Source organism: Dasypus novemcinctus, chromosome 21 (assembly GCF_030445035.2).
Source record: "Dasypus novemcinctus isolate mDasNov1 chromosome 21, mDasNov1.1.hap2, whole genome shotgun sequence".
NCBI classification, from domain to species: domain Eukaryota; kingdom Metazoa; phylum Chordata; class Mammalia; order Cingulata; family Dasypodidae; genus Dasypus; species Dasypus novemcinctus.
In genome coordinates this window covers 84,270,909-84,298,501 of record NC_080693.1, presented here as the reverse complement: position 1 = coordinate 84,298,501, position 27,593 = coordinate 84,270,909, and the positions used below count along the sequence as shown (strand labels likewise).

Genomic DNA, 27,593 nt, shown 5'->3' with positions numbered 1-27,593 from the left:
GTATTTGTTTTATTTTTATTTTTTAGATTTATTTTTTTATTTCTCTCCTCCACCCCGTTGTCTGCTCTCTGTGTCCATTCGCTGTGTGTTCTGTGTCCGCTTGTATTCTTGTCAGTGACTCTGGGAATCTGTATCTTTTTGTTGCATCATCTTGCTGCATCAGCTCTCCATGTGTCCAGCACCGCTCCCGGCAGGCTGCGCTTTATTCACATGGGGCGGCTCCCCTTACGGGGTGCACTACTTGCACGTGGGGCTCCCCTATGCGGGGGACACCCCTGCGTGGCATGGCACACGTTGTGCGCATCAGCACTGCGTATGGGCCAGCTCCACATGGGTCAAGAGCCCTGGGTTTGAACCCCGGACCTCCCATGTGGTAGACGGACACCCTATCCATTGAGCCACATCCGCTTCCTGTATATGTTTTAGCAGCTGGAGAACTGGAACAGGTGGGAGCCCCAGCACGCGAGGTCGGGAGGGGGCTCTAGGCTAGAGAGGCTTGTTTTCCGGGCTGGACTGTGGACCTGCGGGTGGAAGGGGCTGCGACTCTTCCTTGTTTGGAGCCCCCAGATATGTCCGAGCCTGTCACCCACAAAGAGACGAGGCCTCAGTGGTAGAAACTGCACTCGGGGGGAGCGTGGTAGCCTGGCTTTAATCAGTCTCTGGGCTGGAGGAAGCCCGGGGAAGGCTTGTCCTGGCCCCGTGGACTTCCCACGCTCAAGGCCTGCCTCCAGGCGGGGTTTATTCTAGCCACGGGTCCACGGCACGTTTCCTGGCAGTGACGACTTCTGTTCTGTGGTCTTTCTGGGTAAAGCTTGTCCCTCCAGGGAGCGTCCAGTAGTGGAGACGCCCCCCTGGAGGGCGGAAGTCCTCGCTCCTTCTGGCTTCGTTCTCTTGGTGAACTCTGCTTGGATGAACACCCGTGTCACCCACCTGCTTCCACCCGCCAGGGGAGCCTAGAGTGGGGTTCCTTCCCTAGATGGGGAGGGCTCCCACCACCCTTCCCGCACCCATCCACTCCGTACCGGAGGTGGGGTAGAGAGAAAGGTGCAGCGTTATGAAATCTAGGTATTTTTTATTTTAGTAGAATAGAATTTTGTTTCCTGACCTTGGCTATGATAAAACTTCCTGGTCTGGAGCAGCTTCCTCCAGGCGCGCTGTGTCAGCGCCCGGTCCCCGACGGTCCCCGGAGGTGGGAAGTAAGGCTGGGGGTGGGCTGAGGCCGGGGCCCCGGGGGGCCTCACGAGAGCCTGTGCAAATGCCTCCCACACCCTGGAGGGGGAGCCAAGATGCTCTGCCCTGGGAAGGGGCCAAGGTGCGGTGCCAGGATAGGGGGTGCCCGGTAGCGGTGTGGGCAGAGGTCTGGGCCCGCCTCCCCAGGATGCCCACCTGGGTTCCTGGTGCAGGTGCAGTGGCCACCGGGCACCGTTCCGCTAAAGTCTGTTTCCATCACGTTCTCTAGCGACTCACGGAGAACTCTGTCTGCCGCGAGAGGCTGAGTGGAATGAGCCAGGGTTCATAAACGCAGGTTCATGTCTCTGCTCTGAGCAGGGGCGGCGGCGGCCTTGCGGGCACCTGGGCTCCTGACCGGGGCCTTGACGGGTTCGCGGTTTGGCACGAGCCCTCCAGGGTGTCAGCCGTAAGATGAAAGTGCGGCTCCTCGCACTTGGGCAGGCGGCTGCAGATCGACCTTTGCCCGGAGAGATGGCACGTGGCGAGCGGGGCTGTTAGACCCCCATGGAGAGCGGGTAGCTGGCGCCCAGAGGCCCGTGTGCTGAGCCCCCCAGGCCGTGCCCGCTCCGGTCCCGAGCTCGGGCCCCAGGGCCGCGCTGGCCTCAGCAAGGCCCCTGCTCCGTCCACACGATCTTCTTCTGCTCGTCGGCGATGGCCAGGCGGGCGGAGCCGAGCAGGGCGTCCAGGTCGCCCCAGGCGTCGGGGGCCAGGCTGCTGTACAGACAGGGTGCCTTGTCCAGCTCCCCCTCCTCCTGCCTGGCTGCCTCCAGGAGCTGCTCCTCCGAGGTGCCCAGCCTCTGCAGGGCCTTCCTGGGACGGACAGAGGGGAGTCAAGGCCGGCCAGGAGGAGCGGATGGCCAGGCCCACCGGACAGCGACGCATGCGCTGCTTCCCAGAGCAGATGCCCGGAAGCGGCCGCCTGGCTGCTGGGGGCAGAAGCACAGTGTGGCGAGCACGTGGCGAGGGCCGGGGCAGGCAGGCCTTAGCTGCCCTCCGCAGAGTGCAGTGGACCCTTGCCCAGAGGTTTACGGGGGAAACTGCCCTGAACTGGAACGGCGTGGCTCGGGCCCCAGGTGCCCCTACCTGAGCCTCTTGGCAGCCTTTTCGTTGACGGAGACGTGGATGATGATGGGGAAGAGCTCCATCCTGTGCAGCGCCCGGACCCCGTCCAGCCGGATGTCCAGGAGGGCGTGGGTGTTCTTCAGGGAGGGAGGGGGAGTGTTTACTCAACGTCCCCTGAGCTGCGGAAGCTGGGGTCAAGGACGTTCAGAGTTGCCCAAGGTCAAGGATCACAAATGGCAGAAACAGGGTTTGGGTTTCCACGTTACTCCCCCTGGACCCCAAGCTGGGCACCGAGCTGGGGTGTCCGGGGCCCCGCGGTTGGCGGCAAACGTCCCCCAGCCCCCACGGTCACCGCACAGCTGCCCGCCCGGTCCTTGTCACGGTCACGTTGCCCTGGAACTCGCTTCCCCCAGCTCCGCTCTTAGCGCCGGCGCCGCGCCAGGGCTGGTTCTGGAGAGACCCCCTGGGGGGAGCTGCCGTCCTCAGAGCCGCGCCTGGGACTGCCCCTTACCCTTTTCACCAGGGACTCCACGGCCTGGCGGGTCACCCAGCAGCGGCCGCCGGGCCCCTGCCTCTCCTGCACGATGTCTCCTTTCTGGCTCCGGGCGTCGTGCTCTTCCTGGCTCAGGTGCTCTGAAGGTGACCGAGCGGGGAGGGGACATCACACCTGAGGGCGCCCCACGCTGGACACCCCCTGGGCCCTGCCCCGGGCACACCCACCGGCCCTGGAGGAATTCCTGCCGGGGCGCCCGTGTACCCCCCGACCCTGCTCCCGCGTCCCGCTCGTGTTGTCTCAAGTTCCTGAACCCAGCAGGTGCTCTGTCAACCTCAGGATACAGACAGACGGGCAGACAGATGGACAGGGGGTGCCCTCCCACCTGCTGCTTCCCCAGGCTGCCAACTACATGTCCAGCTTCCCCCACCTGAAACCCCCAGATCCCTTAAATCAGCCTCTTCAACCAGGGGCAGTTGTGCCCCCCAGGGGCACTGGGCAGCGTCTGGTTGTCGCCGAGGGGGGCAGGAGTGCTGCTGGCATCTGGTGGGCAGAGTGGAGGGCTGCTGCCCGAGACCCCCAGCCCCGCGCCTCGACAGCGCCCCGCCCTGCTGAGCCCCTGGAGGCACCTTCCTTCCTGAGCAGCTGCTCTGGTCGTCACCTCCTGTACCCACAGGCCCTCCTGCCTGCTCCCCCCCCCCCAGGCACTCCCAGGCAGCTCTGGGTTTGTCCTCTCCCCGCCATTGCTGTGTTGCCCGCCCCAGCTCGGGCCTGGAGGCCCTGGGGTCTTCAGCTTAACCCCCAGGCCCTGCCGGAAGCCAGCTCCCATCCACAGCTACTCTGCTTTCACAGGTGCAGTTGATCGAGGCTTCTCCCTGCTCTGAAAACCGCCCTGACTCCCCATGCCTCTCCCTCACCTCCCCGGCCTTGCCCCAAACCACCTCCTCCCTCGCCCTGGGTCACCCGTAGGCCAAGCGCCTCGCGCCCCCGTTGCCTCCTCGCCTCGTGCCTCCCACAAACTCCTGCGTGACCGTCAGGGCCCAGCTCCTCTCCCTGCCCCTGCCCCGCAACCCATTGCTCCCTCTCTGGGCCAGTTTTGGACCTTATGCCCATTTCTACGGTGGCTTAGCACACTGCCCTGCTGCACCCGAAGGTGTAGGCCTCCCACAGTGCCAGGGGCCCCGAGGGCCTCTTGGACTCCGTACCCCCCGCAGCCCGAGGGCCTGGCGCACAGTAGGTGCTCCCTGGGGGGGACCACACAGTAGGTGCTGACTGCGAGAACTGCCCAGGCCGTACTTGGTCTCCCCTGCGAGCCCGAGCTCTGGGACGGCAGGACCACCCCCCGCCCTGAGCGCTAACCCGCCCACGGCGGCAGCTCAGTCCGTGAAGGACGACGAAGGGCTCTCTCCGGCCTCCTGGCCAGCAGGTAGCCTCCGCGCCATGCCAAGGAGGTGCCCAGAGCCTGGGCATTGGACCCAGGTGCCAGCTGGCCATCCACCTCCAGGGACCTCCTCCAGAGAAGATTCCAGGAGAAGGAGGCACCTTCCCTAGGTCAATGCACGTTACCTGCCACTGCTAACCGTCCTGGGCTGGGCAACGTCCCCCCAAACCCCCGTCCACCCAAAATCTCAGGATGTGCTCTCATTTGGGAAAAGAGTCATTGCGGGTGGAATTGGTTAAGAGGACGTCACACTGCACTAGGGTGGACCCTAAATTCAACGGCCAGTGTCCTTATCAGAAGGCCAGGTGAGGACACAGAGGGAAGGTGGCCACGTGACAACACATCGGAGTGCCAAGGACCGCCGGCCACTACCATGAGCAGGAGAGGCCAGGAAGGAGCCTCCCAGAGAGCCTTTGGGTGGAGCGCGGTCCCGCCCACACCTGCACCCCAACCTCTGCCCCTGGGATGTAGAGAACGGAGCTCTGGGGTGTGAGCCCCATGGGTGGCCGCCTGTCGGGGCAACCCCAGGACGCCTAGCGACCCTCACGGAGCTCTGACCAGAGCCAGGGCGCGTCTTGTCGAGGCCCTGCCCGGGGCCTGGATCTGCCGGCGGCAGTCAGGGGGTTCGCAGGTGAGCGCCTACCTGCCGGGCATTTCTCAAACCCTCTGAGGAGGCACAGCTTCTCGCTCAGGACCCTCCCCACCACGGCGGGCACGAAGAGCACGGGCCGGGGCCGGGTGGGCCGGTGGGGGGTGACCAGGGTGTAGGGTACCAGGGAGACGCAGCGCTCAGCCCAGAAGCACGTGGCAGGTGAGTCTGTGGAGGAGAGGGCCGTGAGCCAGCCTGCCACCCACCACACCCGCTCCCCTCTCCCTGGCAGCTCCCCATCCCTGGCAGCTCCCTATCCCCCATCTGCTCCCCATCAGCTCCCTCCCCCCGTCAGCCCCCTTCCCCGCTAGCCAGCCTGCGCAGGGGGCCTCTGCCTGCCTTGTTCCTGCGGCGGCTGCACCTGGAGCACTACCTGACCCACCCTGGCTCTAACTCTTGAGATCCATCGCACCTCACAGCCGCCCTGGCTGAGCAATTACTTTGCACCCATTGAGGAAAGAGCTTGCGGGATGGCCAAGCCGGCTTCACAGGCTGCAATTTAATCCCATTTTTCTTGTTTGACCCACAAGGGATAGAGAAAAGGGTTCGTTCCTTCCCAGCCACCCCCAGACTGGGGACACTGGTCCCTCCCCGCTCCGCTCCTGGGACACAAGTGCCGGGCCGTCCCCTCCCCCAGCTTAGGTCCGTCGTAGGTCCTCTTCTGTGTTGCAACACCCCTTTTATAGTATGCATCCAAAAAACTTCTAAGGGCAGCGGAAATTAACCTCCAGGCGACGTCCCCGCTCGCCACCGCCCTTACGCTGAATTCACTGTGTATCGTCCTCACGGTTTCGCCGCCAGGGGTGGGCGCTCCTGGTGCTACGGCCCTACGTGGGCTCTGCTGGGGTGCCAAGGCGGGCGTTTGGGTCGCCCGCAGGTTCTAGCTGCTGTCAATGTCGCCGTACTAAGGGCGCTGGGGACTGTTTTGTCGGAGCAGGTGGCGGGAGTAGGGCTATTGGCTTAAAGGCGTGCCACTCCGCGCTCTACAGAAAGGCTCGCAGGCCTCCATCGCTGTTCTTTAAAGGCTTATCCTGGCCCAGGTGAGCGACGTCACCCTGCCCGCTGTCACCAACCAGCAGCCGCCCCCGTCAGCCCCGGCGGGCCTCACCTTCCAGCCTGCCGGGGTCCCAGTGGCCCCCATCGAAGGACGAGCACAGAGGGCTGGCCTGGGCTTTGTCTGTGCTGACGACGCGGACCATCTTCTGCGGCCCCCCGGGAGCCTGCCATCGGGAGGGCGGGAGGGCGAGAGAAGGGGTGGCACGGGGCTGCTGGAGCAGCAGCCCAGGTCTGGGGGCCAGGCACCACCCACCTGCCCTGGCGCTCGACCCCCAGAGCAAACCAGCTGCACAGCGGGGTCCTGGGCTCGGCGCCAGGGGCAGGGGGCGGAGGAGGAGCGGCCACGGGGCGGGAGGCCCAGGCCCCCCGACAGGCCGGCCCCCGCGACGTTGCGCAGGAGCAGGTGTGTCGCAGCCGCCCTCGCAGGACGCCCAGGGGCCCCTCGCGGGAATCGAGAAGCCGGCGGTTTGGGAGCAGGCAGGGGCGAGCTGGGAGCGGGGCGTGGAGGAAGGGCCGTGCCCGAGGGCAGCTCGCGAGGCGATTCACGCGCCGGTCAGGGCAGCGTGGTTGCCGGTGTGCAGATGGCGGTGTGGGGGGAATCCGGGGGGGGCACGGGGGGACCGGGCCATGCCCCTGGGAGCAGCACCCAGCCTAGGGGCGCCGAGACCTCCAGGGGTGAAGGGTTGGTTTCAGCTCCGTCCTCCAGGTGCTGTGAACTGGGGGGTGAGGCGGGAGCCCCCGGGCCGGGTGGGCAGGGCCAGGGTCCCCCGAGCGCCCAGGACCCGGGAGGCGGCAGCGGGGGCCGCCCTCACCTTGCGGGTGGTTGTGCTCTGCTGGCTCACGTCCCGGATGAGGGCGACGAGCAGCTGCTGGGCCCTGCGCAGAGGAAGCGCCCCTGAGCCAGCGCCGGGGAGGGGGCCCCTGAGCCAGCGCCGGGAGCCCCTGACCCAGTGCCGGGACCTGCCAGCAGGTGAGGAGGGCTGGGTCACAGCCCCGGGTGTCAGCCTCAGGCAGCTCCAGACTTGACCCCTGACCAAACAGGAGGGTCTCCTGGGGGCTCCCAGTCCCCCCAGAGACTCAGGTCTAATGGCCCAGGTGACGGTGTGCTGAGAGTCTGCAGGTGCTCCTCGTGGGCAGCCAGGGTTGCCCCCCATTCTGGACCCTCCCAGCCCCGGGTTGGGACCCCGTTCTGAGCCTCCCAGCCCCGGGATTGGGGACCCTCGTTCTAGACCCTCACGACCCCGGGTTAGGACCCCCATTCTAGACCCTCATGGCCCCGGGTTGGGGACCCCGTTCTGAGCCTCAGGACTCCAGGGTTGGGGACCCTTGTTCTGAGCCTCCCAGTCAGGTTGGGGAGCCCCATTCTGAGCCTCCCAGCCCCGGGTTGGAACCCCCATTCTGAGCCGCCTCAGGACCCCAGTGTTGGGGACCCTCATTCTGAGCCTCCCAGCTGGGTGGGGGACCCCCGTTCTGAGCCTCCCAGCTGGGTTGGGGACCCTTGTTCTGAGCAGACCTCAGCTCGCATCCCCAGAGAGCGTGTAGGAAAGGCAGGCCCCGCCCTCACCTGCCGAACCCCCCGCCTGGATTTGCAGTCGGGCTGAGAAGGGCTGGACGAGCACCTGGCTTTGGGGACAGCCCAGGTTTTGGCCTCGAGCCTCAGAGGTCCCCATGGGTTCACCTAGAACCGTGGCCGATCGGGGGCCCGCCACCCCGGTTCGCCTGGGAGTGAGGGGCTTCCCGGGGCCTGCGGCTTTCGTGCTAAAAGCAGCGAGACGCGGGCAGGCCGGGCTCGTGGTCACCCTGCCCCAGGGGACGTTCAGCGAGGAAAGAGGTAGGTTTGATTGTCACGACTGCGGGGGGAACCACGGGGGCGGAGGTCAGGGGCCCTCATCGGCTTCCTAGAGTGCCCAGGACCACCACAAAGGATAATCCAGACCCACGTGTCAAGGAACCCTGATCTAGCATGCTCTAGAACCGAAGTGCAGTTTTTGGAGGCAGGAAGTGCCCATCGCAAAGCAACTCCCACCCAGCAGCCACCTCGAGAGGAGGCGTGTCTGGGGTTCCATTGCTCGGGGGTCCCATCTCTCCCACCCCGATCCGGGGACCGAGGCCTCTCCCGGGCGGCTCACCGCGCGTAGTTGGGGATGGTGCCGGGGTCCGTGTCCTCCATGGTGTAGGGGCTGACGCGGTGGGCGTGCCAGCAGCCGCCGCCCCGAAACATGGTGTCGGTGACGTGCAGGACGTCGTTGCAGTGCACGGCCAGTGCGCCCTCCGCCCGGCCCTCCAAAGCCATGTTGACCCGGATGTAGAACGAGTCCCCTGAGGTGGCCGCCTTGGACTCCAGGTCTTGGACCAGCTTCTTATACCCTGCTCAGAGGGCACAGGGGCGGCCGATAAGCCCGGGCTGTGATAGAACCTTCCGGAGCACCGGCAGCCCGTGCTGGAGCGCGAGAAGACTCGGGAAGCATTTGGTGCCGGGGTCGGCGGGCGTCTCTGCAGACTCAGGGCACGGCCCGGCCCTGGGGCAGCAGGCAGGGAGCGGGCAGCAGGGCAGGTGGCGAGGGGCCCCTCCCGGGGAGGGGACCCAGGGGAGCGCTTACCCTCCAGGTTGACCTTCACGGACAGGCAGCAGAATCCGTCCACCCTGGCAAGAAGGCCGATGGCCTGCTCCAGCGTCGTGTCCTCCAGCGTGGCCTTGTACAGCGGCTCCGTCGCCTCGTAGTCGACCTGGGGCCAGAGGGTGTGTTCCTCGGGATTGCACGGCCATGGTCTACATACGCGGAGGCTGGGGTGGGGGCCACCGGGGGGGGGTGCCCTTCCCAGGGAGGGCAAAAGCCTCCCATGCCTTTTCCCAGGGCATGTCGGGCACCTTGGTGGAGCTTCCCGAGCCAGGCGGGCTGTGGGCTGCCACCTGCCAGGCTCCAGTCCACTTTTATTTTTTTTTAAGTTTTTAAAAATTTATTTCCCCCCACCCCATTGTCTGCTCTCTGTGTCCATTTGCTGTGTGTTCGTGTCCATTTGCATTCTCGTCAGCAGCACCAGGAATCTGTGCCTCTTTTTGTTGCATCATCTTGCTGTGTCAGCTCTCCGTGTGTGCAGCGCCATTCCTGGGCAGGCTGCACTTTCTTTCACACGGGGCAGCTCTCCTTACGGGATGCACTCCTTGCGCGTGGGGCTCCCCTACACGGGGGACACCCCTGCGTGGCAGGGCACTCCTTGCGCACATCAGCACTGCGCATGGGCCAGCTCCACACGGGTCAGGAGGCCCTGGGTTTGAACCCTGGACCTCCCGTGTGGTAGATGGACGCTCTATCTGTTGAGCCAAATCCGCTTCCCTCCAGTCCACTTGACTCGCTCTCCAACTTGCTTTACTTCTACGAGGCACGTACTTCCATGGTGAGACCTGAGCGAGGGTGCACTTTGACCCTGTCGGCGCTGCGCTGGCCCAGGAGGCCCCCAGGACCTCCACCAGGTATGCTGTCGCCGAGGCGCTCGGGCGCACGGTGCGGGGAGCTGTGCGGTGTGCCGCGGAGAACCGGGGCCTGCGCTTGAATTCGGAGCGCGACAGCCTCCCGCGAGCCCGCTGAGCCTGTGGCCGGCCCATTCCGAGCCAGAAGCCGAGGGGTCCACGGGCGCCCTGACCAGCAGCCCCCGCCCTGCCTCCCCCACCGCCACTCCCCTCCCAGGGACGAGGGCTGTGCCTCAGGGACGGGGTGCGCTGACGTTTAATAGTTCTGCCTCTGGGCCCCATCGCCCCCCTCCTCCCTGCCCGTGTTTCCACTTAATACTAACTATCGAGCTGCACGTTTGTTTTCTGTAGTTGCACGGCCTATTCACAATAGAAGTGTGCTTTTAAGTGCCTCCCGCCCGTCATCGGGACAGATTCCCAGGGTCACTCGGCGGCCTCCCAGCAGCGTTTTCTAAGCGCCGTGTATTCCACTGTGGGAGGCTCAAGCGCCCGTCTCCAAGCTCGGAGTGGCGGCACCCCAAGTGCGGGAAGGTGGCCAGAACCCCTCTAGAAATGAGCGTGGGTTTTACAGCCACCGAGAGCGAGGGCAGCAGGTCATCCTAAGACACCTGCGTCAGGCCAGACCCCGAGGGTGCCTGGGCCACCCTCCCCGGCCGGCTCCTCTTTTGGGGCCCGGGAGGCTGGCGGGGCGGCGCCGCTGAGCTCACCATCACCACCTGGGTGCCCGGGCGCAAGGCCATCTGGTCTGCCACGGAGCCGGGGGTCACCCGGTGAATGAAGATGCCCGTGAGGTTGCCGCCGATGACGCTGATCTGCTCCAGCAGCCGCCGCCCCTGGAACGCCAGCACCGCCACCTGGCTCAGGATCCTGCGCGCCGGCCGCCGCCGCACCGGGAAGCTGCTGCGCAGAGAGGGACCGGGTGCGCCCCGCTGCACAGGGAGGTGGCTGGGGGACCGCCCTGTCACCCCCCCCCGGGGGACCGCCCTATCACCCCCCCTCCCCATGGGGGACGGCCCTATCACCCCCCTCCAGAGCCTCAGCATTCTGGAATTCTCCCCATCACCACAGGTCCCATTCTCGAAAAAAATGTCACCTCCGAATGGTGACACAGCAGCCCTCTGCTCATTGCCCCAGCACAGCCACCGAGGACGCCCCCACGCACCTTTCCGAGGCGTATAGGCCCCCGGGGCCTGGCTGCGAGCTGCCCTCGGGCTCATGAAGGCCTGCGGGACAATGAGGGCTTCAAAGCCAGCCCCGGCGCCACCGCGGGGTCGCCCCGCTCTCGGAGCGCTTCGGTTGACCGGGGCAGCCTCAGTCCCACCCTCGGCCCAAGCACCCTTCCCCACGCCCTCCCAGCCGCAGACTGCGCCTTCCGCGCTGCCCGGAACCCTCCTCGCGTCGCTCAGCCCTGTCATCTTGTTTCTGGCCTTTGGATCGTGGGCCAGCATTTGAGAAGGTCAGGGGTCCACCTACAACCCGGTGTAGCAGTTTGATATGGTTATGAATTCCAAAATTAGATATTGGATTATGTCTGTAATCTGGTCTGTACCTGGGCATGAATGAGTTATGATTAGGGCTTTGATTGGGCCATGTCATTAGGGATAAAAGGCATGGCAAGGGACAGAGTTGGGGGCTTTTGATGTTGGAGTTTGATGCTGAAGTCTTAAGCTGGAGCCCTGGGGAGAGAGACAGAGCCATTCGCCTGATAGTCTACAGCTGGCCTTGTGGAGAAAAGAGGTGCTGAGCCCAGAGGAACCCAGGAAGCCTGAACCCTTGCAGACGTCGGCAGCCATCTTGCTCCAACACGTGGAAATACACTTTGGTGACGGAAGTAACTGATGCTTTATGGCCTGGTAAGCTCCTACCCCAAATAAAAACCCTTTATGAAAACCAACCAGCTTCAGGTATTTTGCATCAGCGCCCCTTTGGCTGACCAATACACCCGGGTTCCTGGTTTCAGTGGAACCATTAGGTCCAGCCGGCGCCTCTGCACGGCCACCATGGCCAGCGCTGCCTCCCGCCATTCCCAGGCCAGTGAAGGCCGCTGAGTGGACAGTCATGGGCCAGCTGCCCCGGGGTCTCCTCTGGCTCCGGCCCGTCCAGGGAGTAGCCCCCAGGGGCTGGGTGGTCCCCGTAGTGAGCTGCCCAGCCGCCCCAGAGAGCCGCGCGCAGGCCCAAAGCCCTTCATGACTGATAGATTTGAAGCCAAATGAGATGAATCCTCTGTTCCTGGTGTACTTGAGGCCGATTCCACACGAAGCTGCTGCAAAGCGTGATGAAGCCAGGGCACTTTGCAAGTCCAGCCAAAAGAGGAGCCAACCTCCCCTCCGTAGCCTGGATCCCACGTCCCACGGAGACGCCTTGGGGGGGCCCTCCCCGTCTATCACTGTTAGAAGCGGCCAAGGGCGTGGTTTCGAATTCTGTGACCCCAGAAAGCACCTGAGCCTCCGGCACCTCCCCAAGGGCGCCGGCTAGGGCCGCGCATAGTGTCCGTGCGCCCCCCGGTGGCCGAGGGGTGAATTCCAGCGGGGCCCTGAGCGCCTACTGTGTGCTCGGCACAGGGCTGGGAGCCAGGTGTGCAGGAGCGAGGAATAAGGAGCTGTCGGGGAGGGCCTGGGGGGACGGGGTAGACCACAGACGAGGAACGACCCTCAGCAGTGGGTCGCCTGGGTGAAACCACAGGGCTGGCGGGCACTGGCTCGCGCAGCCACGCCGTCCAATCTGGCGGACCCAAGGTTGGAGCAGCTGTCGAGCCCACTCCCGTCGCCCCTGCCCTGGAGCTGGCGGCCTCCCCTGCACCCGAAGCCCCCAGCCTGCGTGGTCCTCTCCTCGTTCTGCAGCCCCGACCCAGGGGAGGTCCCCCAAGTTAGAGTCCAGGATGGCGGGCGGTGGGGGGGGCAGTCCGCTCACCTGCCATGTCTACGATCTCGTAGTCCAGGTCTGCGTCGTCCGCCTTATCCCCTGGGGAGGCGCCCAGGTCGGCCTCTAGGGTTTCTGGGAAGCTGCTGCAAAGCATCGGAGCAGGGCCCAGGCTGCGTCGCCCGCTCCGAGCCTCAGGCCCTGGCGCCCGGCCCCTGCCCTCTCAGGAGCCCGGGGGGCGGTAAGAGCCGGCCAGAGCCCAGGGTGGTGTCCCCGGGGGCCCTGCGGACCCGACACCACACCCCGCCATACCTTAGAGACCAGGGGTCTTCCCAGAGGTCCTCGGTGGCCCGCTTGTACAGGGACTGCTGGCTGGGCGGCGCCGGGCTGCTGGAGCGGAAGCTGTCCATTGGCTCGTGGCCGGCGGTGGCGCTGAGGTCGGGCCAGGGCTAGGGAGGGGAGGGCGGAGGTCGGCCTGGCCCCCGCCGCCCCGCCGGGTCCCCTGCTCAGTGACTCTGCGTCCATGACCCATTCCATGCAGTGCCCCCGTATGTGTACTTGGTGGCACAGACCTTCCCGGCATCACCCAAAAGGAGTCAGCCAGGGGCCCCTCCTGCGAGCACCTTCTTAGCCGCTGCCCATGTTCTCACGGGAAACCCGTTACGGCAGGTGTTGCCTGTTGTACATGTAAAGCGACCGAGGCTCAGAGAGGCTGAAGACTGGGGAGGGGAGAGCCCGGCCTGGGGAGGGGGCGTGGCAAGCACACCACCTGCGGAGCTGTGCCGTGCCCTACGCTGACGGCCGGGTGGATGCCACAAGGTCCCCAGCCGCCGCCTGCCCTGAGCCCCTCGGTGAACTGGTGGGATTCCTTCAGCGCCGGCTGTGCGCCAGGCCCCGAGCAGCGCTGGGTGAACCCCCGACGACAGGTGTCGCCTCGAGGGGGGACCAGCTGGCAAAGGCAGGACCGAGAGGTCGAGACCCAGCTCAGGTGTGGAGAGTCAGGGAGGGCAGGGGGCCTTCCTGGAAGAGGTGGCATCTTTCTAACGAGAGACCACTAGAAAGTCCGGGAGGGGAGGGTGTGGAGAGGAGGCTGGGGGTGCTAAATCCACATCACTGGTTCCTGCAAGTGGGGGGGTGTACAGCGACCGCCAAGGAGCTCCCCTCCCCGTTCCACCCCCACCTACCACCATCAGAAAAAAGTCAGGGCTGGACTTCTGGGGCAGCGGAGAGCCACTGACGGGCTTTAAACAGGGGAGAGGCGGCGGACTTGGCCCAGTGGTTAGGGCGTCCATCTACCACATGGGAGGTCCGCGGTTCAAACCCTGGGCCTCCTTGACCCGTGTGGAGCTGGCCCATGCGCAGTGCTGATGCGCGCAAGGAGTGCCCTGCCACGCAGGGGTGTCCCCCGCGTAGGGGAACCCCATGCGCAAGGAGTGCACCCCGTAAAGAGAGCCACTCAGCGCGAAAGAAAGTGCAGCCTGCCCAGGAGTGGTGCCTCCCACACAGAGAACTGACACAACAAGATGACGCAACAAAAAGAAACACAGATTCCCGTGCCACTGACAACAGAAGCGGACAAAGAAGAACATGCAGCAAATAGACACAGAGAACAGACAACCAAGGCAGGGGGAGGGGGGGAATGGGAGAGAAATAAATAAATAAATCTTTAAAAAATAAAATAAAATAAACAGGGGAGAGACCCGATTCAATTCCACTTAGGGTGTGGACGGCGTGGGGTCCTTTAAGGCCCGGCGCGGCACGGGACATTTGGGGGGTTTGTGTGTGTGCAGCGTTCTTGGGGGAAGACCCACAGCTTTCCCCGGCTTCTCCAGGGTGCCATGAGCGGACAAGGGGAAGCACCGCTGCGGCTGGAACGCCGGCGAGGAGGTCCTTGCACCAGCCCTGGAAGCGCCAAGGCCCGCAGCGGGGCGGTGGCGAAGGGACGCGGCTTCTCGCCCGCCTCTTGCCCTCCAGCCCGCCCATGCGTCCTGCTGCCACGGCCCCGCTACGGCGAGCCACCTCTTTACTTGCCAAGGGCGGGGAGCAGAGACACTGGGGACCTGCGCTCTCGACCCTGCCGTGAGTCCCGGCTTTCCGGGAACGGTCCCGGCCGAACTGGTGAAAGCCGCATCGCCCTGGTCCCCGTGGGAAGGAGACAGATGGGAACTGCCTTCGTCCCCGATGGCCGGAAGATGCGTGGCCCCCCCGAGGAGGGGGCAGCGCTGGGGGTACCTCAGAGGCGCTCAGGAGGCTGCCGTCGCCGTCGTCCCGCGGGCAGAGGGCGTACATCCGCACCAGCCGCTGCTTCCCCCTGGGACAGGGCTCCCTGGCCCCCGCTTCCGGCTTGGGCTGCCGAGGTGGGCGGGGCGGGCTGGTTAATCGAGGGAAGTTTCCCCTTGCAGGCTCTGGGGGTTTCTACCAAAATCCCAGCACCCGCCTCCACCCCACGGGCTCTTTTCCTCTCATCAACTTCCAGGCGAAACAATTACGCCCCTGTCCTCCAGACCCACATCCGTTAGGAAGAAAAGCCTGGGACCCCGGGCTTGCTAGAGCTGACAACCGAGGAGATGAGAAGCCGCCGGCTGGCTTTTATTTGAGAGAATACACGCTGTCCTTTACAAGTTACAAAAATAATACACACGCCACGTGGAAAATGGGGGTTGGATGGGGATAGAGATGATTAGAGAAGAAAATAAAATGCACCCATAATCCCACCGCTCAGAAGGAGCACAGTTAGCTTGGGGGTCTGTCCTTCCAGGCTTTTCTCTATGCCTGCATATAGTTTGCGAGCCGGGTGGATGTGGGAGGGGCTCAGGGGGAATGTCTGTGCCCCCCACCCAGGACCTGGGAACCTCTGAGCGTCTCACCCACCCACCAGGTTGCCTGGAGCTGGAGGCAGAGCATTCAAGGACCATAATGATGGATTTTATCATCATTTTAGCTCTTGGGGAGGACAACTCTTTCTCACTGCACCTTATTATCCAGCTCTTGGACATTTGACTTTCGAACATCACAGGAGTATATTTTGTACAGGATTAAGGGGCTGGCTGTACACCGTTTCGTACACTGCCTACACCACACTTTAAGGTTCCAGAGCCTTCCACCAAGCTACCCCTTCTGTGCCATGGGTAGCATTGCCACAAGCGCAGACCCAGAAGCGTTACCTCGCCTACTGTGCGTCTTCAAAGCTTTATCACGCACCTGGGGCGGCGAAGAGGTTTTGGCCCCATCCCACCTCCTGCCTTGCAGCCCAGTGCCTGCCGCCTCCCGCCGTAGCCCTACTAAGCGTGTCAGGAGCACTCACCCCACTCGGCGAGTCTGCCTGCGCCTTGCGCAGTTGTTTGCGCAGTTCACAGACCTCATCCGTCAGCTCGAACACTTTTCGGCGGAGGGAGTCCTTCTCTGTCAGGTTCTGAGAGATCTCGACCTGGGCCCCGTCCCTCGCAGAGTACGCCTGCGGGCCAGAGCTGGCGTGACACCCGTCCCCAAAGGGGCTGTGCCAGAGCCACCCTGTTTCCAGCCCGCAGTCCATCCGGACTCGTCCAGCGTGCCCCGGACACGGCTCTCGCCTCAAGGTGCACAAGCCAACAATTCGTTTGCAATCCCGGTGAGCTGGGGGACCGTCCCCCGAGGCACCCCCGCCCTCGGCTCACCCCGAGCGGCGGCAGCAGGGGCTGCCCCCTGTTCTCTGGGGGCCCCTCGGCCTCTCCCGGGGTACCTGGTCCCGTTCCTTCTGCAGCTGGGCCACTTGGCTCTGGAGTGTGTTCATCTTCTCCTTGTAGATCTCGCAGTCCAGCCTGGTTTTCTGGAACTGGAGCAAGGTCTCCTCCTTCTCTTTCCAGTACTGGACAGAGGAAGGAAAGCACGGCCAAGGAGGGTCAGCGCCTGCCGAGGGTCGGCAGGGTGGGATGGGTGGGTGGTGGGGGCAGTTCTGGGGGTGAAACAAGGGGGATGAGAGCTCTTTTTTAAGGGCTAGATTTTGAGCGGCCTTTAAAGAGCTGCTGAGCTCACTATATTCGAACTTAGCCATTGAAATATGCATGCATATCGCATTATATTTCATATCGCAAAATAGAGAAATGATTTCCTGCAGCTTGCCTCCACCTCTTCTCCTTCCGCCATTCTCCCCTTGCCTTTTGTTGCGACTCCATCCCTGGCTCACCCTGGGGCATTTGAAATCACCCTGTATTTTAATGATGTGTCCACCTGACCCCTATTTTCTCGCCACCTCGGAACTAGATGGTGCTCTCGGAGGACAGACTGTCCGCAGGGCTCCGACGACAGAGGAAACGAGCACATGGACAGACCAGGCCCCTGGGCTCGAGGACCCCGTCCTCCCGCTCCCGCGGCCGCGGCGCCCGCCCGAGATGCAAGGGCCGTGCGGGCACCTGCTTCCGCTGCCGCTCGGCGGCGGCCGCCCGCTCCCGCAGCGAGTGGATGCGGTCCACCAGCTCCTGCTTGCTCTCCCGGGCCTCGTCCAGATTCTGCTCCAAGATGTCTTTCTCCGCCTGGCGGAAAGAGGGCGGCCCGGGGCCCCGGCCGTCAGAGGGGGCTCCCGTGGCAGCGCCCCCAGCCCCGGGGCCCCGGGGGTCGCGTGGGCCTTGTTTCTGTCCGGCAGGCGGGAAGAGTTAGCCGCAAGAGGAGGAGGCTGCAGAAGAGCTGAGAACCGGCTGTGACACCGCCTCCTTCCGGTCAAGCTCGGCCCATCTTCTAGCCGAGGGTCCAAGAGGGAGCACCCCCCTGTCCGCCCCGGGCCCCCCCCCCCCCCCCCCCCGCACAACCCGGCCGGCTCCCCTGCTGCGAGGCTGCCCCGCGTGCCCTGCGCTCACTGCGTGTTTATGGAGGGAAACTCTGGATAAAGGAATTGTCTCCATGGAAAGGGTCTAAGGAGGGAAGCAGAGGGGCTGCGGGACCCCAGGGCCTCAGCGCCCCGACTTCTCGGTGAACGGCTTCCCCAGCTCAAGGCTAATCCCATCCTCCGTGATCCTCCCAGTCCCCTCCCCAGAAGGGACCGGGACTCGGTGGCAGCTGACTAGCAGGGAGGGCATCCTGGCGCCCGCCCCACAGCTCTCAGCTCTGTCCATTTGACGTTGGCGGGTCTGGGGAGCCGCGAGGGAGGGGGCGGGAAAGCAAAGTGGGGGCAACTAGGTGGCCCATTCCCTACTTGCCCGGTCCTTCCCCACCTCTCAGAAACGGCACGGGCCGGCGTCCCCGGCAGATGCTGGGGAAGTGCCCGGCAGGCTCCCGGGAGGAGACGTTCCCGCCAGAGGGGCTCGGGGACCCACCAGGCTGAAGGTCAGCGCCCTGAGCTTCTCGTTCTCCTCCTTCAGGCGGCTCAGCAGCTCGTCCCCCGGCTCCAGGTTGCCGGCCATCCTCTCTGACCTCTCCTGAAATTCCCGCTCACAGCAAGAAGCCAGCTGCGCCCTCTGCAGCTCTTGCTTCATCAGATACAGCTGCCAGGGGGGAGAGACGGGAGGGCGCTGACGAGCCCAGAAGCTTCCGCCACACTTTCCGTCCCCAAAAGGGTCCCTCCCCTGAGGTGTCACAATCCATGAAAGACTTCCAGCTAATGACTGGTCCCGGGTCCTCGTGGGAGGACAAGGCAGGGAGGTTAAATTGCCGGGCTGGGGTCCCCAAGGTCGAGGAGCCCCTAGCGCTGACGTCGAGCCGGCAGTCACCAGCAGCCAAGGGGGACGGGCCGCGGGGAGTCTCCTCCTGAGGGTGCCTTTGCGTGTTCTGCTCAGTACACCAGCTAAGGGGACTTGGATTTTTGAAAATCAGTAAGGAAAAAGAAAAGAAGCAGGTCAAGTCCAACTGGGCAGGAGCACTTGGCAAGGCAGCCCTGGCCGGTGCAGGAGCAGGCAAGGCCTCTGCAGGGCCCCGGCACCGCGCTCCTGCCACACAGCAGCTGCCCGGCCGAGCGCCTCCAGGCCAGGCCCCCCCCCTCCCGCTGGAAGGTGGCCCAAGGGAAACCCGGGCCTGGCTCGGCGCCCGGGCAGGCGGCTCCGCGGCTCCCTCCCCACCCGGCCAGCCCAGCAAGGCTGGAGTTCAGGCTGGGATCAGCAGAGGAGGAGGGGTGTTTCCACTCGGACCTTTCCCCTCCCAACTCCGCAGCAAACTCTTGGGGAGCAATTATTGGATTCCTGCCCCGGGCAGGGCACATTCTACCATTCAAACAATAAAATGAAGTCATCGGGAGCTGGAAGGGGAGGGGCACCTAGAAGTGAGAGCAAATGGAAACCAAGGCCCCTAATTGTATTTCAACCAAATATCAACCGTAAGGAAGGGAGAGCAAGAGAGCAACACTGCCCTTAGGATTGAGGGTGGACCACAAACCCCCGGCGTGGGCGGGGGTGTGGGGAGGAAGGTGACAGCCCAGCTCTCCCCAGGGGGTGGGGTACTGTAGCAGGTGAGCACAGCGGTTCCGACGTACTCAGGCAGGAGCAAACGTGGGAGCTGGGAGCCAGGGCCCTCCCTGCGGAGGGAGGCCACAGCCATGGGAGGGGCAAACCACGTGGGGGGGCTCGGCCTGCGAGGCATGGGCAGGAACTCATGTCGAGAGGGGCATGCTCCTATGTGTGTGCACACGTATGTGCGTATGTACAACTGTGTGTGCACGTGCATGTGCACGCACAGGTTTCTTAGCTCTACTGCTGAGCAGCCAAGACATAATACACCCCACTAGCCCTGAGTGCACCCGGCGCCCAAGCCTTGGTCTCTAAAGGGAACCCAAGGGAGCAGGTGTGGCTCAAGTGGTTGGGCACCCGCCTCCCACACAGGAGGTCCCGGGTTCAGTTCCCGGTGCCTCCTAAAGAAGACAAACAAACAGCAAGCAGATAATGAACAGATAGTGAGCAAAAAAACAAAGAGCAGACAACGAGCGAAAACGACAAGCAAAGATAACGAGCAGGCAACAGACAACAATCAAAAACAAACGAGCAGGGAGCGGATGTAGCTCAAGCAGTTGGGCTCTTGCTTCCCACGTGGGGGGGGGGGTGGTGTCCTAGGTTTTGGTCCCAGTGCCTCCTAAAGAAGAAATAGACAATGAACAAAGCGCAAAAACAACGAGCAGACGACAAGCACAAGCAATGAGCAAAACAAATGAGAAACCAGGCAAGGGAGACATAGGGGGGTTAAAGTAAGTAAATCAATCAATCAATCAATCAATAAAAAAGGTAGATGGATCGATCCCGAGCCCTACAGGGAGGGGGTGGCCCCAGGCCTGGGACAGGGGCTCGGGGGGTGGGTGCAGGACGATCCTGGCCGTGGCTCCAGCAGGACGGGGGGCTGTGGGCCACGGCCGGCCTGCCACCCACCTCCTCCTGCAGGCTGCGGCTGCGCGTGGTGGCCAGCTCCTTCTCCTCCAGGACGCTGCTGTAGCGCAGGGACAGGCCGAGCATCTCGTCCTTCAGCTTCAGCACCTCGTGGAAGTGGGCGCTGACCTCGCGCTTCATGCGGCCGTGCTCGGCCTCCAGCTGGCTCAGGCCCCCGGCCCGCGCCTCGGCCAGGCCCAGCTGCCCCTGCAGCTCCTGGCAGCGCCGCAGGAGCGCCTCCTTCTGCGCCTTCTCCTGGCCCAGCTCCTCCTGCAGGCTGCCGATGGCCCCCGCCAGGCACTCGGTCAGCTTGGACGTCTCCATGAGCCCTGCGGGGAGGGTGGGCAGCACCCATGCAGACGGCCGGCGTCCGGGGGGCCCCACGCCCAGGCTCTCGAGCAGGACCCCAACCCGGCCCCGGCACTTGGGCTCAGGAAATCGCTTCACTCGTGACCCGGCCGTGAGGGCCACCCACTTTCTGCAGCAAAAATTCCCTCTGCCAGTGGTTTCCCGATGGCTTGCCTTGAGACCCCTGCTTCTTTGGGTCCAGCCCCCTCCACGCCAGCTGAGCCCTGCTCAACGCTAACTCCACACGCTGTCACCCTAACAGAGGGACCACGGCCCGCGGCGCCACAGCGCCCAGAAGGAAGGAGCGCCATGGCCGACCAGCCGCTGTCCTGTGCCCTCAGAGAGCTGCACCTTCCAAGAGCTCCTCCAGGGGAGCCCAAAGCCGCTAACCACAGGGCCTCCCTTCCCAGCGGGCAGGAGGCGCCCTGCAGTCCACGGGGGGCAAGGCCAAGGGGCCGCTCCCGGGCCTCCTCTTCCTGCCCCGGGCCCCTGGCGCTGGCGGCCCCTCTCTCCTCAGGGCAGAGGCCGGCGCCACGGGCTTTTCTAGATGCTCCCCCTTTGCTGAGCGTCTCCAGCGCAGGCGTCCGCACCCGCGAGGGGCTCTCCTGGCGCCATCAGGGGGGCCGGCCTTTCCTTTCAGAGCTCAAGGTCAGGTGCTCCTTCTCCCACCCCCCCCCCACACGGCCAGCGGGCGGTGGTCTGGACGCAGGCTCGGAGGAAAGCGGGGCAGACGTTGGGACCCGCACGGTGGCAAGCCGGGACCGCCGCCCACCCGAGGCCACCAGGACCCGGGGAGCCCCTGCCCTGGGGATCCCTCCCCCCGACCGTTCTCACCGCTGAAGTTGCTGAAGTCCACGGCGGGCTGCAGGCCGGTGACCAGGGTGTAGACGTCAGGGTTGTGGAACTTGAGGCTCTCGAGGAAGGCCAGCGCGCCGTTCCTCCCGCGAGCCTTGAGCAGGTCCAGCAGGTGCCCTCGGGAGGGAAGGGGCGTTCAGGCGCCGTGGGCGCCGCGGGGGCCGCCGGCCAGGGGGACAGGGGCGGGGCCTGGCACGCCCAGGAGTCGGGGGTGAGAGCGGGCTGCCAGGGGGTGCGGGCGGGAGCCCCCTCCCAGCTGCCGCAGGCCCCCCCGTCGCGTGGCAGCGGGCGCCTGGACGACCAGGCTGGCGGCAACTGAGCAGCCACCAGGGCCACGCGCAGAGCGGGAGAGACGCCGATGCCCGCTCAGAGACCCTCCCGGGGGCACCGGCAGACGCGTCGACACGCGGCCCCCCCGTGGGGCTGGACCGGCTGCGGTGGGGGGTGCGCCAGGCGCCCACTGTGGGAGCACAGGGGAAGCAAAGCGCAGCAGCCCGGGCCCCCCAAGGAGGCGTGGGGGCTTGCAAATCAGGGCGCAGCCCCGCCTGCGCAGCTCGGAGGAACCGTCGCGCCTGGCTGGCTGGGAAGACCCGGCCCCCTGCCGAGGTCACGGCGCCTGGGGCCGCCGCGTGGCGCCTGCTCCCCACGGCCCGGGCGCGGTCGTGGGCGCTTTTGAAGCAGCGGCTCGTTTCGTCCTAACCGCCGGGGGGAGGAGCCGTCAGCTTCCCCGATTCTGAGCGAGCCAACGCCGCTGGCCGGACACCCCGCGCCGGGCCGACCGCAGCCCCGAGAGGCGCGTCCACCCAGACCCGCACCCGGAAACAGGGTCTTCACAGACGTCGTTAGGTTAAGGGTCTGGCGGTGGGGTCGCCTTGGTGAAGGCTGTCCCTTACACCCAAGGACAGGTGACTTGGGAGAGAAAGGACGGGGAGAGGTGAGGCACCGACACGGGGAAGAGGGTGGACGCAGAGCCCGGCGTGACGCGGCCACGGCCAGGGAGCCCCAAGAAGCCGGAAGAGGTGGGGCCCTTCCCCCGGAGCCTGGCCCCCTGCCCACTCCCTGCCCCCGGCCTCTGGGCCCCAGAACCGGGAAGGCAAACCTTCCTCTGTCTGAGCCACACGCCAGGGGCGCTCTGCGGGCAGCCCGGAAACGGGGACACTCGCCCCGACCGCCTGGCCGGCGGGGGAACGGAAGGCCACGCGCCTGCCTTCAGGGCGGGGAGCTCTGAACCCCCGACAGGCAGCTGTTGCCACGTGCCTGCCCCTCAGAGAGGCGGGCCGGGGGCGCTGCCAGAACCCGAGCCTGGGGACCAAGGGGTGTTCCGAGCCGAGGACCCTGCACACCAGGGGCTCTCGGCTGGGGGGCCGGTGGACCCCCAGGGTGCGGCGAGGGCCGGAGCGGGCGGCCACATGTTCTGCTCACACCCTCGGGGTCAAGCAAACTCGACCCCCTCTGGAACGCGGGGCCCCGCAGCACGGTCCCTGGGAGCCCCCAGGCCCCCACCCTCGAACTCTGCAGGGGAGCCCGGGCTGAGCTGGGAGGGGGACAGGGGGGCCCGGCCAGTGCGGGGGGAAGGCAGCACTCGAGCCCCCTGGTCCGGTGTCATCCACATGGGAGCCCAGACTAAGTGAACCCAGAGCCAGGAAGCAGGGGGCAGCCGCCAGGGGCTGTGGGCAGCTGCGGGGCGTGGGGTTCTGTCAGGGCCGGCGGCCGGCCGCGGGGAGCCCCGAGGGCCGCGGGGCGCGGCCTCACCCGCTCGCATGGCGCTGTTGGTGAAGCGGGCGCTGTGCAGCACCTCCTCCTCGTCCAGCTGGCCCAGCACTTTGGCCTGGCGCAGGTAGGGGGTCAGGCGGCTGGGCACCACGCTGCGCACCACCCTGCAGCGCTGGCTGTCCAGCAGCTCCCACAGCGTCTCCTCGTCCAGCGCCGTCAGCGACGAGTCGGTGCGGCACAGCTCCGCCATCCGGACCTGCCGGCCGAGCGCAGAAGCGGGTGACGGGTCCCCACCACCCGTCCGCCTCCCTCCCCGGCCCCTTCCCCCTCTCAGGGCGGCCGACGTGGACGCGCTCCTGCACTGGGCCCAGGAGGCCGCCTCCACCTGCCAAGCGCAGGAAGCCGCCCCTGGCCTGGGGGCTTCGCTCCCCTGGCGAGGGTGACGTTAAAAACGGGGATCAGGGGTCTGAAGTCTATTGCTCAGACGCCCTCCGTGGGGAGAGCTTCCTAATAAATTTCCTGCCTGCAAAAAAAAAACAACACAAAAGAAATGGCTCCTGGCGCAGATCGTGCATTCTCAGTGGGCGGACGCCAGCTCCGGGGTTGGCGTTCTCGCCCCTCCAGGGCTCGGGCACAGACGTGAACCAGCAGAAACACGCGTGTCCGCCTTTAGGATTTCGTGGGAGGGCGGTTAGGAAAAAAGTCAGTGGAGGGGAAGCGGCTGTGGCTCCAGCAGCTGGGCTCCTGCCTACCACATGGGAGGCCCTGGGTTCGTGTCCCGGGGCCTCCTTGGGAAGGCAGGCTCGCTCACACACCACGGAGAGCTGGTGCAGCAAGGTGACTCAACAAAGGGAGACAAGCAGACACAGAAGAACGTGCAGCGAGTGGACACAGAGAACAGACAGAAAAACAAAAAACAAAAAAACAAGCCGCAAGGGGGGAAATATGTAAATAATAAATCTTAAAAAAAACAAGTCAGCGGAGGCTCCTTGGGGCGGTGAGCGCACAAGGCCGGAGGCTCTGCCCTGGAGCCCAGACCGAGCGTGGGGAGCGCGGCGCCTGGCCTCGCTGGCCCGGGTCGTCTGGCAGCATCGGCAGCGCCTCGGCTGGGAGACAAGGGGCTCCCAGGGGTGGGCGGGTCCTGCTTTCTGGCCAGCCCGCCCCTGCCCCTGTTCCCGGCAGCCGTGACCGTGTGGACCCCTGCCCAGGGCAGGTGGCTCGGGCTGCACGCACCGAACAAACGGCTCCGGGCACTGGGCGCCGCCCGCACAGGCGCAGGGAGCCGAGAGCTGCTCGTTGACTCCGCGGCGCGGCCCTCGCGGCGGGGACCTCTCCAGTTCTCACCAGGCCCGCTGTCCCCCTAAGCCCTGGGCCTCTGGCACCCCCATTTCGAGTAAGGCTGACACCTGGGCACTGTCCTCTTGAACTACTCCTAAACAATCGCGCCGGCCAAACCATGTCTTGCTGGGTCAGTTACAGGTGTTCCTTTTTACCAAATAAATAAATACTATTTAAAATTTTGAAGTTCACGTATCATACGAATGAAAGGAGTTGCTGATGTGGGGCGGGGCAGGGGGGTATATGGGAACCTCGTATTTTTTAATGTAACATCTTGTGTGATCTACGTATCTTTAAAAATACATATTTTCAGTAAAAAAATAATAATAAAATTAAAACACTCCTGAGAGAAAAAACTTTTTTTTTTGGAAGTTCAGCGAAAATGATGGTGATTATGCTCCACTGTGGACATACTGCTTCCTGCGTTTGTTCAAGGAATGCCTTTTTCACCGGCAGCAGGCTGCTGCTTCTGCGGATGACAGGCCAGGGACTGCCCGTGTGGACGAGATGGAGCTGGATCAAGGAGAGGCCCAGAAAAATGGAAGGCGAGCACCAGGGGTGCAGGTTCCAGCTTGCGGCCGGGGACCGAGGGGACCCAAGCTTGTGCCACAGCCTCGTGAGCCTCCTGTGATTTTTTAATCCCCTTGTCCTTTCCTGAAATAAAATTCTTAAAATGAGGCTCAGTTGCTCATTGGGGGTATGGGATGGGGGTCGGAGGCCGCCTCTGGCGTTCCCCTGGGCGTGGGAGCGGGAAGGCGATGGGGAGAGCTGCTCTGTAAAAGCACGTTGTAGAAAAATAAAACCGAAAGAAGCAGGTCTTTAGAGGATCGAGGAGCCACCGAACCTTCCCTAGTGAGTTATAAAAAAAAAGATGGAACTCCCTGAAATCTACAGAAATGGTTCCAGTCCAGAGAGTTTAAAAAATAAAATGTTAAAAAGATGGAATGTCCATGAGTGCATGAATAGATGTACCAAATGTGGCCCATCCATGCAGTGGAGTAATCACTCAGACAGAGAAAGGAAGGGAGCATGGGAAGCACACTTGGCCCAGTGGTTAGGGCGTCCGTCTACCACATGGGAGGTCTGCGGTTCAAACCCCGGGCCTCCTTGACCCGTGTGGAGCTGGCCCATGCGCTGTGCTGATGCGTGCAAGGAGTGCCGTGCCACGCAGGGGTGTCCCCGCGTAGGGGAGCCCCACGCGCAAGGAGTGCGCCCCGTAAGGAGAGCCGCCCAGCGCGAAAGAAAGTACAGCCTGCCCAGGAATGGCGCTGCACACACGGAGAGCTGACACAGCAAGATGACACAACAAAAGGAAATACAGAATCCAGTGCCGCTGACAACAACAGAAGCTGACAAAGAAGAAGACGCAGCAAATAGACACCGAGAACAGACAACTGGGGCGGCGGGAGTGGGGGAAGATAAATAAAAATAAATAAATCTTTAAAAAAAGAAAAAGGGAAAAAAAGGAAGGGAGCCGACCCATGCTATGGCACAGATGGACCTCAAGGACGTGCGGCCGAGGGAGAGACCAGACACAGGACACACGCCGTAGGGCTCCCCTTACGGCAAATGTCCAGAGCGGTAAATCCATGGAGTAGGAAGAATGCTGGGGGTTGCCAGGGGCAACCGCAGGGCGTCGCTGCTTAACGGTGACCGTTTCCTTTGGGGGATGAATGCGTTTTGAAACTAGATGGAGGGGCGTTTCCACGACGCTGTGAATAATCTAAATGCCACCGAAGGGTTCGCTTTCAGAGGGGGAATTTATGTTATATGAATTTTGCCTAAATTTAAAAAAAGAGCCGCAGCCTGCCTGGGACAGACGCCACTGGCCAATGTCACAAGCCCTCGAAGTGGGGTCTTCGGCCCCCGGGTGTGCGCGGCCAGCCTGGCACCCCAGAGCCGAAAGGGTCAGGTTCTCCCCGGTCGCTGCCCGCCTCCCACCCGTGACACCCGCCGGGGGTGCCCCAGCTCTGCAGACGAGTCGACCTCTAGTTCAAGCACATGAACAGAGCCCCGCAAAGGTATCGCGAAACCCGCGAGCCCACCGCGCGATTTAAACAAGCCTCAGCATCTTCCCAGCTTTGCGTAAGGTTTCCGCTTTGGGAAATGCATCATGAGAGGGGCAGCGACCCCTTTTTGTCCTCTCAGGTTCTGTCCCCCTCCCTCTCTGCCCGGCTGTAACCGCTTGGGTTTTCAGAAAAAGGTATTGTGGGACGGCTCCTGCCACATAAAACTAGCCATTTTCAACACTCTAAGTGTGCCGTTCCCTGGTCGATTACACTGACAATTTCGAGCTCCCGTCGCCACCATCCATCACCCCAACAGCAACTCTGCCCCCGTTAAGCATTCACTCCCCATCCCCCCCCCCCAGGCCCTGGGGACCCGGTCTGCTTTCTCTGAGTGAATGCTGGGCATTGGAAATCCTTTTTCCACGTACGTATGTGCCTCCACACTTCATCCAGTGTACTCATGTAAACGGCTCATGCTGTCCCCTCCACATGTTTGTGGGAATCGTCACCTGGATGGGTGCAGCCTCCTTCCTGTCCTAGCAGCCTTAGTGGGTCGAGCACATGATTAAGCCATGGGTGACTCATCTGGGCGGGTGCTGGGCTGCTCCTGATTTTCTGTGCTGCCCACGGGCTGCAGTGACCGCCCCCTCGGGCACGTGGAGGCGCGTCTCCCACAGGCCCCTTAATCCGTGGATTGTGTCTTTCCTTTTGGAATGACAAGCTCGACCACCTGCCGTCAGGTGAAGGGACCTGTGGACTAACCATGCTTGAAAATGACAGAGAACCAACAGCTGTTATTTAAGGAAAACAGAAAATCATCACGTCTCTGCTGGCAGCCCCACGGGGAGAAGACGGCCTGCAGCCAGTACTCACGGAGAGAGGCTCGGGTGGGTTTTCGCGGGACCCCTCGCAGGGGGCTGAGATCTGTGTCCTTTCTGTGGCCAGGTGTGGGGCCAACTCCTTTCTCTGCAGGTGACCAGGTGGGGCCGGGCTGGGCAGGAAGAGCCTGACGACAAGCCGGGGCCAAGGTGACTTGACCTGGTGACTTGCTCCAAATCTCAAAGTTCCGGCACCAAAGCCTAAGGCAAAGGAAAAGAAAAGGCAAGCCCCGACACAGGAAATCACGCCACTGATCTTTGACCTTTTGCACTTTCCTCAGCGCCTGCAGGAGCTTCGTAAGGGCTGGAGAAGAGGCTTCTAGAATCAACCCGGGCTGTGAACCTGAGGGTACCCCGGAGTGTTGACAGGCACAATGCTACCCCATGTGCCCACGGGCCCGTACGGGACACCTGTCCAGGCCAGCCCCCACTAGCCACCCCCCCCAAGAGAAGAAGCTGCCAGAAAGGAATGGGACGGGAAAGGGACACGAGGACCTTACTGCAGGGGAACGTTGTGGGTTTATTTATCCCCAAAAAGAAATGTTGACGCCCTGATCCCCAGTAGCCATTAATGGGGCCCTATTTGGAAACAGCGTCCTGCAGATGTCATCGATTTAAGGTGAGGTCAGAGTGGATTGGGGGGGCCCTGGATCCCTGGCTGGTGTCCTCACAAGGGGAGACGTGGAGGCGCAGGGAGCAGGCCAGGCGACCGCGGAGGGCGGCAGCCCCAAGCCCCGGCCGGCAGCCACGCCGGCAGCTGTGAGCAGGACCCTCCCCGGAGCCCCCGGAGCCCCCGGAGCGCACGCGGCCCCGCCCACACCTGGATTTGGGACTTTCGGGTCCCCAGAAACGGGAGAGAATAGGTTCCTGTTGTTTTAAG

The 27,593-nt window shown here is 63.8% G+C and overlaps 1 protein-coding gene across 2 annotated transcripts; it reads right to left on the bottom strand.

Moving 5' to 3' along the window:
• Positions 1–64: 64 nt before the first annotated feature.
• CARD14 (caspase recruitment domain family member 14) lies at positions 65–26,908 on the bottom strand. Of its 2 annotated transcripts, none has more exons than XM_012524062.4 (21): positions 26,709–26,908; positions 22,528–22,744; positions 20,755–20,892; positions 19,576–19,901; positions 17,545–17,712; positions 16,648–16,767; positions 15,978–16,103; positions 15,564–15,713; positions 14,492–14,608; positions 12,572–12,708; positions 12,311–12,405; positions 10,563–10,623; positions 10,108–10,297; positions 8,532–8,658; positions 8,061–8,298; positions 6,744–6,807; positions 5,984–6,095; positions 4,870–5,043; positions 2,804–2,925; positions 2,314–2,429; positions 65–2,036 (listed from the first exon to the last, which is right to left on the bottom strand). In XM_012524062.4, the coding sequence occupies exons 2-21, from the start codon at positions 22,736–22,738 to the stop codon at positions 1,631–1,633; spliced, it is 3,198 nt and encodes a 1,065-aa protein (XP_012379516.3). In that variant the 5' UTR covers positions 22,739–22,744; positions 26,709–26,908; the 3' UTR covers positions 65–1,630. The 2 variants fall into 2 exon arrangements, with proteins under 2 accessions (XP_012379516.3, XP_023443691.2); XM_023587923.3 differs by having other exon boundaries at positions 1,724–2,040.
• Between the last annotated feature and the right edge of the window lie 685 nt (positions 26,909–27,593).